The sequence below is a fragment of the Rattus rattus genome, chromosome 4 (assembly GCF_011064425.1).
Source record: "Rattus rattus isolate New Zealand chromosome 4, Rrattus_CSIRO_v1, whole genome shotgun sequence".
Classification (NCBI taxonomy): domain Eukaryota; kingdom Metazoa; phylum Chordata; class Mammalia; order Rodentia; family Muridae; genus Rattus; species Rattus rattus.
Window position 1 is genome coordinate 152,871,758 of NC_046157.1, and position 15,023 is coordinate 152,886,780.

The following is a 15,023-nucleotide window of genomic DNA, read 5'->3' on the forward strand; positions in this document are numbered from 1 at the left end:
TTCAGTGAAGAATTTCAATATGTGGCCTATTTTGTGGTATTTTGGTGATGAATGTGGCTACTTTTTGCCCTTGTCTGAAGAGTCTGCCTGAGGCTAAAGTGAAGAGACTCAGATTAACTGCATTGACAAAGAAAGTCTCAGAAACGCCCATCATAGATCTTGTTCTGTGGTTAAATCTCATGAAGAGCATTTTAAGTAAGTGTAGCAAGCTGGGAAAGGAAAAATATAAAATGCATGGTTCTAGTATTAAAGGGGCACCAGGAAGTGAAATGGAGCTGAATACTGTGTTCAAGGAGATAACAAATTAAGGGAGTGGGACTTTGGGGCAAGATCCCACCCAACTAAGTTTAGATCCAGGCATGGTGGTACACACATTTAATCCTAGGAGATAAAGCCAAGCAGATTGCTGAGTTCAAAGCCAGCCTGAGACAGAAGAAGTTCTAGGTAAAGAAACTTCCCCGCCACTGCTACTGACTTCGGCTGGTATTCTTACGAGGCCTGCTGCTTCTGTGCCACTCATGTGGAGGCACAGAACTGTGCAGGAGCTACACAGGGAAACAGGATGGGAAGCATTCCAGGTTGCTGCAAGCAGGACAGGCTTGGGGAGTCTGCGATGGGGGGAAGAGAGAAGCCTTGTGGTAGGGGGAAACTGAGGCTGCAATGGGTCCCAAGTCAGCTCTGTCACCCAATGAGCAGAGGACCCTGGTGCTAGCACTCTCTGCAAGACGCTCATCTCCCCAGAGGAGCTTAGCAATTTGGGGACAGAAGTTGTTTGTCTGGGGGTATGTGGCAATGTTTTGGTGGAGTTGGCAGTGACCAGGCTTACTACAGGTCATATTCCATGGTATTCAAAACAGTCCCACACAATGCAGTGTGCCTCACTTTTTAAAAAAAGATATATTTTTACTATTTTTAACTATGTCTATATGTGTATGTCTCTGTATGGATATGTGCACGTGAGTGTAGGTACCCATGGTAGTGGGTTGTTGAGATCCTCTGGACCTGAAGTCACAGGCCACTCAACATGGTTGTTGGGCACGGAACTCTGGTCCTCTGCAAGAGCAGCAAGTGCTCCTAAGTGCTGAGCCATCTTTTTCAGCTCCTACTTTTAAATATTTCCATTTTGTTTGCTGTGGTAAACGTTTGGAAGTTTACCAGGAATTCTGGGCCATGATTTTTCACAAGTTGCATCAGGTGATGATGACAGGTGGTAGTAAGATCCAGGAGTCACTCTCTTCGCTAAGCCCCATGCGGCTCACTGATTTCCAATTATGTCATGATAACTGCTAATGAGAAGAAGTGAAAGATAGGTCTGTTTGTTATCGTAGCAGAAAAGTCTTGGCAACGGCCTGTTTGGGGTTATTAGAACTGTGAGATCCAGAAACTCTCCTGGTTTGCCTATTTTTTTTTTTACCTAATTTTTTAAAAATAGCATCAGCAACGGTGACAGCCTGGGATTCCTTGTGCAATGGCATAACACACCTGACTTACTCGACTACTGTCAGTTGACACTCATCCTGAGAATTTGGCAAAAAAGTATCAAAAGGAAAATATGTATCATGTATTCACATGTAGTTGGACCCAAAGTTATTGCTATTTAACCACAGCTATTAATTCCTGTTGCTACCATTATATTATTTAATTTTTAAAAATAATCTGTGCGTGCAAGGGAAACATGCATTATCTATGATAATATCTATAGATAATATATATTATCTATGCATTTTGTCTCAAGCTAGAAGGAGCGGGGAGAAGAAGGGGGTTGAAGGCTAAGGATGCAGCTAATTGGTTGAGGTCTTGTTTAGCTTGGGGCAAAGCTCTCTGTTCCACCAGGAGCCAATAAACAAAGGAACAAACTAACAAAGGGAGCCGGGTCTGACAGAGCTGAGGAACCCTGCTTGAGGTTCCCAGCACAGGGGGCCAGGAGCTCCATCAGGTGGTACACCAACACGATGCACTGTTAAAGAAGCCATACAGTACAGTGACATGATGTCACATAGCCAGCATCAGGACCGAGGGTCATTTTTGTGTGCATCTCTTGCCAACTGCTACCACTAGAAATGAAGGACCCGGAAGTCTAAAACCAGCCCTGGACATACATGTATCACTTTCCCAAGATTGCAGAGCAGTTGAGAAAGCCACTGGTTCAACTCTGCTCCCTGGACATCTTCCTTCCCCCTCTTCATTAGCTCCTCTGAGGTGATCGCATTTTCTCATGTGTACATGTCTGATGATGGGTAATGGAGCCTGCCTGGAGGGTACTCTGCCCATTCCTCAGAAATTCTCCCCTAGTAAGTCAGGGATCAGGGAACTGTATTCTAATCATTCATTTTTAAAAATAATTTTAAAATTTATTTTATGTAGATGAGTGCTCTATCTGCATGTAAACCTGCAGGCCAGAAGAGGGCGTCAGCATTACAGATGGTTGTGAGCCACCATGTGGTTGCTGGGAATTGAACTCTGGACCTCTGGAAGAGCAGTCAGTGCTCCTAACTGCTGAGCCGTCTCTCCAGCCCTGGGAACCATATTCTAAAGCACACCTCCAGGTGATCAAATGCACCAGGAACAAGGTCCTGAGAAGCTTGTCCCCGAAAGGCAGGGTTTACCCTACTGAGTCTCTGCCTCTTGCATGACTCTAACCCCAAGAGCACATTTCCAGTCTTAGCGACTCTAAGGGTTAGTTTAACTGTCACCTGAACAGAACCCAGAGTTATTTGGGAAGAATGAATCAATGAAGTATTGCCTTGCCAGCTGTATCTGAAGCAGGAGGACCCAGCACAAAAACGAACAGCACCATTTCCTGGTTTTATGGTCCCAGACTGTGTGGCAGCAGAGAAAGCTAACTGAGTACTGAACAAGCCTGAGCTGATTCCTCTCTGCTCATGAGTGGGGACTTGATATGAGTAGTAAGTTTAAACGTTGGCTAGACTTCCTTGAAATGATGGAATTGTGAGCTAAACTAAACCCTTTCTTCTCAGAGCTGCTCTCTGCCAGGACATTTTATAATGGAAATAAAAGCATGCCTTGCTTTGTTGTGGTAGGTCCCAAGCTCCTTCTGAATGTCTGAGACTCTCGGCCTACAAGCCAGCAGGTTGGAAACACCTCCACTTAATGAGAAAAGAAATCTCTAAAAAGCGGTCATTATCTGATGTTGGAAACGTAATGATGGAAGGGTTCAAAATGGTGGAATCACAGGTCAAATAAAGCCAGAGAAGAGCACCTCCAGCTTGGCAATGGTGGATGAGGCTGGGGTCATGAGAGCCAAGGCATGAGAAGGCTGTTCCAGGCCAAGGAAACACTAGGTGCAAAACCAGGCAACCCAAGCAAGGAAAGCAGCCAAACAGACATGCGCTTGTGGGTAAGGGCTCTGGGGGAGGGTATGACAGTGTAAGGAGAGAGGTAGAGGGCTGTGTTCTTTTCTCCTGTCCGCCCTGCAGGAGGAAAACCTTAGGTAGTGAACAGTCGTAGCTATGGGAAGGCAGGTCGACTGAACCTGGTCCATGGAGAATGCCTAAACACAGGTAGTTTTTGGTGGAGCAACAATCTGTCTTGAGGACCACAGTCAGAATCTCTATGTCCTACTCACTCCTTCACCAAGGGTAAACCCACACGGAACAGGAGAACCACTCACCCCTGGTCTCATTTTTGACCCAAAAATTGATGGCATCACAAGCAGAGGTTGGGTCCTGGAAGTTCACATTCTGTACTTCACACTGAAACACCTCTTTGTTCCTTGCTGCAAAAGGCACTTCCATTTTAAAGCCATTCCTGACAAACACAGCATTGGCCACGGTCACAATGTCTTTATTCTTTTTGGAGACAATAGCCTTGTTGATCTTCTTCAGCACTTTTCCGACTCCTGAAGGAGAAATCAGAAAACACGGTGGTATTTTTTTAATGAGAATTTACATAGCTTTTAAAAATCCTCTTGTTGGGCACAGTAGCTCATCCTTGTAATCCTAGGAGTTGGGAGGCTGAGCCAAGGGGATTGTCATGAGTTAAAGTTGAGGTCATCTGAGGCTACATAGTAAGACCCTGTTGAAATAGCAAGGCTCTATGGAGATGGTTCAGCAGGTCACGTGCTTGTCCTGCAATCTGTAAGGACTAGTGTTCAGATCTCCAGCTCCCACATAAATTCTGGGCAGGCATGGCAACCCACTTAAAATTCCAGCCTTCAGAAAGAAGTGGAGACAGGAGATTCATCAAGCAGGACTGGCTAGCTAGACGAGCCGATTTGGTGAACTTCAGACTCAAGTGAGAGACTATGATGGTTCGTATATGCTCGGCCCAGGCAGTGGCACTATTAGAAGGTGTGGCCTTGTTGGAGTAGGTATGGCCCTTTTTGGAGTAGGTGTGTCACTGTGGGTGTGGGGCTTTAAGATCCTCATCTTTGCTGCCTGGAAGCCAGTATTCTGCTAGCAGCCCTTAGATGAAGATGTAGAGCTCTCAGCTCCTGCCTGCCTGGATGCTGTCATGCTCCTGCCTTGATGATAATGAACCTGTAAGCCAGCCCCAATTAAAAGTTATCCTTTTATAAGAGTTGCCTTGGTCACGGTGTCTCTTCACAGCAGTAAAACCCTAACTAAGACAGAGGCCCTGCCTAAATATTTAAGGTTGGGAGCAATCAAAGAAGAAACTCCATTATCAGCTTTCAATCTTCACACGGCTGCACACGGATGCTCTTAAATTCATGCACACCTGTAGACATTACATACACATGTACCACAGCATGTAAGAAGCAACAAGACAGGAGCTACAAGAGGCCACATTTTCTTTGTAAGGGGCCTCTATCTCTGGAGGCAAGGAAAGTGCTAAAATAACTCACGACGTTTCTTTTAAGATAATTGTCTTAAAAGACCTGAACCAAGCAGGTATGCCATGGTCTTCCTGTGGCCAGCATGACTGGCATCTGTGGAAGAAATGAATGGCAGGAAGTATCCTCACCCAGGCTCCCTTGTTTAACATTCTTAAGCACTATTTCCTTTTCTTGCCAAGGATTTAACAATGGGATTTTTTTTTCCTATTTGGAGAAAAGAAAATGAATAAAATAGGCATTAGGAAGACTATTACAAATTGTCATGTGCCGCCAACCAGAACACTGTGGTTTTTACTTGATATTGAGCTTGGAAAGCAAAGAAATTAATTTTATGGCAGCATAAGCTTTATTTTACATGAGCCATTCATTCATGCTCCATTTAGTTTGGGGGCATGAAAAAGAGAAAAAAATATGTCATAAGGATGAGATGCGTTTCCAGAGGGAGCTGGATTACAGGACTGCACTAGTCATCTGAGGGTTTTCAAAATTATAATGTCCTAAAACATCCGGCCACAGTCACCTTGAGGGGGCTTAAGGGCTGCCTTGTCATTCCGAATGTGCATCTACTTCAGTTTCCATGAATGCCAGGGCTAGGGCATGCCCTGGTTCACAAGGAGGGCTTCACATCCTGCGTGGGGCTTCAGAACCTTCACTCACCTTCACAGCAAGCTGTGGGGAAACCATTTTATGGAGAACAGCAGGCTTTGGGGAGTCAAAAGACACCTCTAAGACCAAGTGCTAGCTCTGGCACTTTCTGGCTCTACTCTCTCTCTAAGAACAGGTCCTCCTTGTGATAACCAACTGTCAACTTGGCAGGATCTGAAATCACTTAAGACTCACCCTCTGGGCATGCTGGTAGAGGAGTTTCCAGATTGCATTAACTGAGGAGGTTGGACTGAGCTGACACCCAGGAGATCCCTGCACCTAGGAGGCACCATCTCCAGAGCCAGTATCCCAGACATAATAAAACAGGAGAAAGTGACCCAGCACCTGGGCACCAGGCATTTGTTCTTTACTTCCTGACTGGGGATACATGACCAACGGCCTCCAGTTCCTGCTCTCACCATTTTTTCTCCAAACATGGAACTGAGCTGAATCTTGCTTTTGTTTGGTTGCTTTTCTTCCATCAACGAATGAGAGTAACTAATATACTTTTCAAGGGAAAAGATCAGAGGTCATCTTCCACATCCTCATATACATCCCAAACAGTCTCACTTCTTCCTCAACAATGACAGCAAATCCTCAGAGTCTGAGCTCCAAAAATAGCCTCCAGCATGCCTAAGTATATATGAACCCTGACATCACAATCTGCTTATGATTGCTGGCAATTCTGGAGGGAGGAAAGGTGGGGGTGGATTGGTAGTCAATAGGCCAACTTCAAGGAAGGTACAGATCTAAAATCATGGTGGATCAGCATTAAAACCAAACTAAATCTGAATAAAACAAAACAACAAGACACAATGCCAGTTGCCGCTTTGGAACTGTGCTGGTGGACGGACCCTGGATGGCAGTGAGAACGGAGTGACCCACAGCAGAGGTATAAATCACCAGAGCCCTGAACTTACAGAGCCAGGACACTGTATTCCAAGAATTCAGCCCTTCCTCACATCTAACAGGTAGGCGAACTGCAGAAGCAGGCAATGTTTACCCTGCTGACAGAGGGCACCATTGGGCATACAGGGCTCCTAGTCCTGGTGAGGGTCACACTAAAACCCAAAGGAAGTGGGAGCAGCTAGAAACAAGGAAAGGCATTCCTCCACCACTAAACTAGCTTTCTTGGCAACAAGAGTCAATGTAGTCAAGAGTCCCAGAACGTCATCACTAGAGAAGGGAGGAAGAACACGGTGAGAAAGAAAGCTCCTTCACTTTCCACTGGCGCCTGACTAGTTCACATTCAGCGTGCATGACAGCTAAGAAGGGTTCAGAAAGAGCTAACCTACAGGGAACTACTGCCTGCAAACAAGGGTTCCTATGGCTAAGCAGGTGATTCAAAGCAAGCTTTCCCTTTCGATAACACTGAGCCTCTCTCACAAGACCTTACCTGTATCTGCTATGATTTTTTGTTTTTGTTTATTTGTCCTTTTGTGGAGCTAAATACCAAACCCAGGGCTTTGTACATGCAAGGCAAAGCCCCAGCACTGAGCTACATTTCCAGGTTCATTTTACTGTTCAGACGCAGGTTTGCTGTAGAGCCAAGTCTTGAACTCTTGAACTTCCTGCCACGCTTCCCAAGTTCTATGACTATAAGCGTGTATTAGTTACCATGGCCAGTGACTGGGCCTTAGTTTCTTCCCTTCTTTTCTTTCTTCCTTTCTAAGTCAGTTAGCTTTTTCATTTCTAAGTGGCTTTAGATCAGCACACAAGTGGCTTTAGTTTAGGCAGATGCCTCAGTCAGTGAAGTGTTTGCCACAGAAGCATGAGACCCAGAGTTCAGATCTCTAGCATCTACATAAAACCTGCCCATGTGGTGGTAGATGGCTAGTCTGTGATCCTAGCAGCACTGGGGATGGATAGGTAGGTGGACTGGCCTGCTAGTCTTGCTCAATTGGTAAATTTCAGGTTCACTGAGGGACCATATCTCCAAAAATAAGGAGCATAATGGAAGGAGACACTCAGCATGCACTACTTCCTCACCCATGTGAAAGGACACAAACACACACATACACACACACACACACACACACACACACACACACACACACACACACACACACACACACACACACACACACACGAACCCTTACTCACCCCACCTCCACAAAAAAGTAATGAGCTTTCCAAAAATTAAAAGAAAAAAAAAAATAGAAAAGGGACATTCCTTGTGCCCTATATCTAGTTTTTTCCAAGTGGCTTTGGGGAAACATTGGGAAATTGTCATAGGTACAGTCTACAGAGTTCATTCTGACTTGACTCGGTTTTCATTCACACTCGGTGCTCATGCATGTGTGCATGCGCGTGTGTGTTCGTGTGTGTGTGTGTGTGTGTGTGTGTAGGTGTATGCATGTATGCTCACTTATATCATTCCTCTAGACTCACTTGGCCCCATCCCCATCAATCCAGGGCAGCTCCGCCATCATAAGGGTTCCACAGAGCCAGTCTCGAGTGTGGACCTGTTTCATAAGGATGCTTATAACACAAAAGATTTTCCTTAAGAGAGAAAACACTTAGTGTTGGTAGACAGAGAACACAAAGCCTAACAGCTATAGAACCAAAAGTGTAGCTCTTAATGTCAGGCGTATCATCTTCCCTTTAACAGACCCTGGCCCCAGTTTCCAGATGGCATCGCATCACCTCTCTTGGCTGCCCTGCTCCTCTGGTTAGGCAGAGACCAAGCCGTGACCCTTCACATGCAGGACTGCGGGCAAGACCTCACTGATGAGGACCACACACGCACCGTTCACGTTGTATCGCATCACCGTCGAGAGCTGCTTCTTCGTCCTGCCGTCAGCCCCCAGCTGCAGCATGCCCAAGATGGACGCAATCCCGTGCGGAGAGATGACAACGTTCTCATGAGGCTGGGACTTGATGATCTGATTGAAAACCTGGATCCCTGTGTCGGAGCCTAGTTCCTCGAGTGACAGAGAGTTGAGCTGGGAGTACACAGAGGATAAAGTCACTGTGGTCAAGATGAAGAAGGGAAAATGCCAATTCATGGTTCCTTCCAACAAGGACAGCCTAAAAAAAAATAATAGTAAAAAAACAATCAGAAACATATCACTCGTTTGCAAACTAAAAAATAATAGTAAAAACCAATCAGAAACATGACACTCTTTTGCAAACACAAAGGATGAATACTCTATACTCAACCAGATCTGAGATTCTGTGCTCACGATAACTGAATGTTGTGCTAACTTAGCCTCCAATGCATAGGGTTTGGACAGACAGGGCTGGAAAGAAGTAAACGTCCATCTGCTAGATACTTGGTATGTGCCACACATCAGGCTGTAAGCACTATTTAATTTTCGAGACTGTCAATCATTTAAAGCGTTATTTCCAAGGGTCTTCTATGTGCCATGATCTTTTCTAAGCAGTAGGCAGACAACTGTAAATGTGGTGGGTGTGACCCCGGGCCTTCTCAGCCTGTTCTACCAGAGGAACATAGAGAAAATAAAACAGCAAGCTCTTAGGTAACTTCAGAGAAGATTAAAAGCCAGGATCATAAAGCAAAGCAGCGTGGGTAAATGAGGTGCCAGGGGAGGGTCTCGTCACAGGGGCTGTCACCTCTTTGGAAGGAACCCAGTTGAGGACAACTGAAGGTTGAGAAAAGAACCAGCCATGGATGTGGGAAGGGCGTGCCGAGGGAAAGGACAGCAGCACAAAGGGTCTGGAGGGAACAGTCTGTGTGACAGACACCAGGACAGACCCACAGCAAGGGTCACAAGAGACCACTTGGAGGGTTTTAAACAGAGGGGATTTTTCTCAGAACCACACAGACGTGATTCTTTTATTGTACCACATACAACTTTTTTAAATTACAGGGCTGTTAATTAAAACAAATTTCAGTGGCAGCTTTAAAGCTGCAACAGGGCAGAACAATTGGTAAATCCATAAACTGTGCGGATGGCATTGCTTACGCTGAGACTTTCAATTACAGCCATTTGCTTTAAATATGCTTCAGTCCTTGATTGTCACTGACAGGGTTTTCTTTGCCTACGACAGGAGGCAGGAGTTTATGTGTATTTATGGGAAAGCAAACACTTCCATTAAGTTGGAACTCGACGGCAGCACTTAGCAAAAACAAAGGCAGAATTTGTGATGTTACTAATTTGATCCCTACTTTAGAAGCCTGAGGTCTTACCAAGGCGCAAATCTCCCCGGGAGGAAGTTGATCTTCTTGTCACCTGTGGAAGGTTACAGAGGAAAGCCTTTGAGGAGACAGGTGACCGGGAGTGAGAGGAAATCAGTGGCCACATGGGAAAAGAAAAAGAGTGTGGGTGGGGGCTGGGTAAACTGTGTCTTCCTGCCTTCCTTACGTGTTTTGAGAACTTTCCACACTATGCATGGCTGATGCTCAAAAAATCTTTGTGGGATTAAGCCCCAGGGGTTAGGAGAGCAATTTTTAATTTTATTACTTTTCATTGCATCAAACCAGAGTTCACTGAATGTGGTTGAGGGAATGCTTGTGTTGAGTCATAAGTGTCCCAGTGAACTCCAAAATTTGACCAAGGAAATGCCATCATCTAGGTGGGGCAAGGAACATTAGCACAGAGTTCCCCACCTGGCTATCCACACGCAGTGAGCCACTAAGGGCGGACCGTTCAGGCCCGTGTTGTAATTTTCCTACACGCTGGGAAATAGGTACCTTCTGAAAGTTCACAGCATTTGGGGTTTCTCCAGAGCTTAGTTGTAAAAATAATTGTATAAACTCAGCCTGTCTAAATTCACAATGTGTAAGTGACCTACATACGGTCCCACATAGCCCTCGGCTTTGGTCAGCGGTGGCTGTATTTTGACTCTGGCCCCTTGGACTGGTTCTAAGACCATGACAATTGCCCGAGTTCCCTGGAGCCTGTTGGACCTTGGCGAGCTTCCAAGCACTGACCACAGGAGCTTAGCTCACCCCCTCCTAAGAGTTAGCCCTGATTTTCCTTCTTCACTTTCTCCCCTCGGGGAATGCATTTCCTCTTCGAACATACCACAGGCTAATCGCAGATACGAAGAACGTGTAGCAGCATCTTTGTACCCACCAACCTCATCAATTTCTGTGACTGACTCCTAAGAAACTCTGTTGGGTCAGTGAATATTTGAATAAATGGTTGGGATTTGTACCTTCAAGAGGCACAAAAGGCCATGTTGTTTTTGCTATTAGAAGCTGAAAGCTCCCGGGGGTGGGGATGGGGGGGGTGGGGTAGCTGAGGAGGACAAATGAAAGTAAAAAATCTTAAGAGCCCCAATATCTTGGCATGGGTGTGGATGGTCTCCCAAACAAAGTTACTTTAGTTACCAGAGTTTTGCTCAGTTACGACTTTTTTTTTTCTTTTTTAAGAACAGTTTCATTATACTGGGAGTGTTTTTCTTGGTTTCTTTGCTGGGGGGAAGTTTTTGAGAGATGCCCACATTCGGCTTCATAAAAGCACACTGGGCAGTTTCCAGGCTGTGTGAAGCCTGGAGTCAGGGCTACTTTTGATGCATGTTCTAGGCCTAACTTCTGCTTGGCTGAATGCTCTCAAGCATACACTCATCTGGCCTGACACACACATCTAAGTGTGAGCTCGTGAGCCCCGAGAAGAGGGATGGACCCATAAATCACTCCAGGCTTGAGGAAGCGCTGAGAATGAAAGATACTCATAGCCCAATAGATACCATTGACATAATTGTGACAAGCTTGAAAATGCTTCGTCGTCTCAAGAACAGGGGGTGTCCTGTCCTGGGAAGGATGTAACAATTCTCTGTTTACTTTTCATCTCTAAAAGAAATCCCTCTGTAAACTTTGGTATGAGAGAAAGAGCAAGTGTTTGGCCCGAGTGTCCTGGGAAATGTGGGGATGTTCATAAATCTGTTCTCGACTGTCTGCATTTCTTGAATAACCCTTTTACGAGTATAAAACACAATTCGTGTGCTTTAGGCCATCACTGAGGGAGATCAGAAGCCCTACCAATAAGGCTGCCGCCACCACAGCCTCCCAAACGTTGGCTTTCTCCTGCTCCTCGACTTTCTCCCTTTCCAGCCAGGGGAATGTTCCGGAAGTAATTGGGTAGTGCTCCGAGTGTTAAGCATGGCTTAGCATAGTAAATAATGGGCCGCTGGTTTTGCAAACGCCAGACTCAAAACGCATACTTGAAAATGTGTCACTCGCCGATGGCAGACGTGGGAGAAAAGCACGCCATAGACCCTGTGGCTTCAACTGTCACTTCTACACAGGCGAACCCGAGACTTCTGCTAATTTTACTGTCATGCTTTCGGTGGCTTGCTACCCATTTCCGTCTGATTGTTCATGGCGCTCTTTTGACTTGGGGGGCGGATGTGACCCTCCATTGGTGGGCTATAGAGACCATAAGGTTCTCAGTCCTTCTCTTTGGGGGCTGTTGATGGCCCTGGGCTTCCCTTTACCTTTCTGTTGTTCACTTAGAGACCAGTAGAGCTTTTCCAACTCTTCCAGGCAGTGTTTTAAGTCCTTCCTGGTTGCCTCTGATAGGTTACTCACCCCCTTCTCTGGATACATCATCCCTCTCATTTGGCTCCTTTTCAAATCATCCCACCCCCATCCCACTAGACAGGAAGCTCACAGAAAATAGGATCAGCGGCCTTTCGAGTCCCAGGGCCCACAGGGTCTATTTAGAGCCATACCATGGGTCTGCACTAAATCAGAGGCAGAAGTGAGGACCTAATCCCACCGCTCAGGGTTTGGTTTGGAGTGTACTGTTCCCAAAATATTTTAGAAAACTGAAGTCTGGATTTTGAGTTACTCACAGGAAATGTGAAAAAAAAAAAAAAAAAGAGAGGGCTGGTTGGGAGGGGGGTCCCCAGTCTCACCACAAATGCCCTGTTCAGTGCCGCCGCTCTGGGGCCTGGTCGCGTGCCTTGATTTCTGCAGCCCTCTCTGCCTTCTGCCTGAGGAGCTGCCGTCCATCCCTAGCCTGGGCACATAAGGACTTCGAAACAGAGCCCTAGATGGCCTCATTGCTGACCCACTAAATAACAGAATATGAGAGAGACCTGCAAACAGTGGCATTTGTTTTCTACCTAACGAGGATTTTTTATATAAAACACACCTTCTCTACAGCACAAGCAGGTGATAAATGCCATGGCCACGTGCTCTACTTAGTATAGCAAGTTTATGGAAATGTGCTGGCGTTCAAAGAACATGATAAAGAACAGATCTGAGACTTTCTTATCTGCTCTGGGGGACCCGAGAGTGTCTAAAGAGAAGACAGTAGTCTATCCTCCATCGCTCACTCACATACACTGGAAGCACTAACAATAAACTACATGTGTATGCATGCACACACAATGTGCGCACACACACATTTGTATACATACAATAAGATGGAAATTTTCAAATATACATAAAATATATGGGAAAATGTAAGTCAATAGTATTTGACATTTAATAATGATAACAGTCAGTTCATGGCTTATCTCTTGAAAGTCAAATATTCTGAAGCAAACTATAGACATATAGTAGCACTCAGGATCACTCATTCCTGAAATTATGCCCCCCAGGCTCTGTCTCTGTTACCCAAATAAGATCACATTTTCTTAAGATAACTAAACCAGAAGATCGAGCAAGCCCGATATATTTATATTAGGATATAAATCCACAATATCATTATCACCTAGCAAAAAATCAGTAAAAGGCTGGAGAGATGGCTCAGCGGTTAAGATCACTGACTGCTTTTCCAGAGGTCCTGAGCTCAATTTCCAGCAACCACATGGTGGCTCACAATCACCTGTAATGGGACCCAATTCCCTCTTTTGGTGAGTCTGAAGACAATTACAGTGTACTACTCATATATATAAAATAAATAATTCTTTTAAAAAAATCAGTAACTCTTCAATATGCTAATTATCAAGTATCCACATGTTCTGATTGTATTTTTTTAAATTAATGTTTTATTTGCATATATTAATTGTACATAACAATGGGTTTTCATTATGTCATCTTTATATACAGAATTTTATAATGTTCATTCTTGAATTTTCCTTTCCTTTTCTTTTTTTTTTTCTTTTTTTTTTTTTCGGAGCTGGGGACCGAACCCAGGGCCTTGTGCTTGCTAGGCAAGCGCTCTACCCCTGAGCTAAATCCCCAACCCCCTGATTATATTGTTATATTTATAATTTTATTTGATTCAGGAGAGCTATAAGTTCCAGCCACTATAAGTCAATGACCTCTTGCTTTTTTAGAACAACACAAAATCTTAAGTTGCTTTATTTTTAGCTTTGGTCCTAATACCACCAGAATTTGATAACCGCATTCCTGTGTCCTTTGCAAAATGGGTAGAGTCAGAGCAGGGCTGTTGGCAACAGAGACAGTTTGGCATGAAGAAGAAAAAAATTACCACCTGGAAGACTGTCAATGACCCCTGATCTAGAAGCCAAGCATCTCAATTAATTCTTCGGGTAAGACCATTTTGTAGTCATGTTGTACAAAGTATTAGGGTAAGGAGATTGATTGGTCAACTGCTGTCTTCGCTTTTGTATCATGGCTGTTGCCCAAGTACCTTTGATTGGAGGATCCAACATGGTAGGATCTTCCGTGTTTTTTCCATTCACTGGTAGGATTATAAATAGAAAGAAAACCTCCATAGCTGACTACTCTGAGATTCAGTGTGTGTGTGTGTGTGTGTGTGTGTGTGTGTGTGTGTGTGTGTGTGTGTGTGTGTATGTTAAAGGTGGGACAAGTATGCAGAAGAAGTCTCATTTTCGAAATGACTTTGTTATACAATTATGAGTTCACTAGAATGTTTTGTTTTTCCATCATTACAAACTCAGTGTTTTTCAACATCTTCTGGGGGTTTGATCCATTGTATATATTAATTCTTATTGAGACTCAAAATAAGTCACTTCAACTTGATTCTTGAAACATCCTATTTGATCACATAGTGTCCTCAGCTTCCTTGTCCTCTGATCCTTGGGTTCATCTGTATGTTTCCTGTCCCAAGTACAGTCAGTCACTTCTCTGGCTCCTTTTAGAGTGAAACAGTTTTTACAGATTATAGAGAGGATATCTTGAGTATTGTATGGATGCATGACTTGTCAATTAAAAACTTATGGCCTATAAGAAAGGATAGAATAGAAGGTGGGACATCCAGGAGGCAAACCAGATTCTGGGATAAAGCCAGGCAGAGGAGGTTGACCTGGGTAGATGTGACAAGACAGACACATAATACCTGAGGACAGGGAACCATCCGTGTGACAGAATGTAGGTTAAAATAATTGGGTAATTTTAAGTTCTGATTTAGCCAGAGTAGAGCCTAGCTACGTGACCAAGGTATTTGTAAATATATTTTGAGTCTGAGTCTTATTTCTGGGAGCATGGGGCTGGGAGGAAGGACTAAAAGATCGCATTTCATAAACCCCGAGTAAACTGTAGCAATATTGGGAGACAGAGACAACGAAGAGCCCACATTTGTTTATGTTGTTTTCTGGGGCACATCTAAAGCTGCTTGCACTTGCATTGGCTTGCCTTCCAGGGCCAAGAAAGCAATAGGAGCCTCAATGGTTGAGGCCAAGATGGGAAGACAGCTGACATTAAAAATTGGCGAGA

General features: G+C 44.6%; 1 protein-coding gene across 1 annotated transcript in view; it reads right to left on the reverse strand.

Annotated features, from left to right (window-relative positions):
• Positions 1-15,023, reverse strand: part of Serpine2 (serpin family E member 2) — a 63,786-nt gene that overhangs the window by 18,781 nt on the left and 29,982 nt on the right. Inside the window, exons 2-3 of the mRNA XM_032901447.1 lie at positions 8,211-8,491; positions 3,632-3,859 (exon numbers count right to left, since the gene is read on the reverse strand). Of these exons, the coding sequence (XP_032757338.1) occupies positions 3,632-3,859; positions 8,211-8,469 (487 nt within the window). The 5' untranslated portion in view covers positions 8,470-8,491. The remainder of the gene's footprint in view (positions 1-3,631; positions 3,860-8,210; positions 8,492-15,023) is intronic.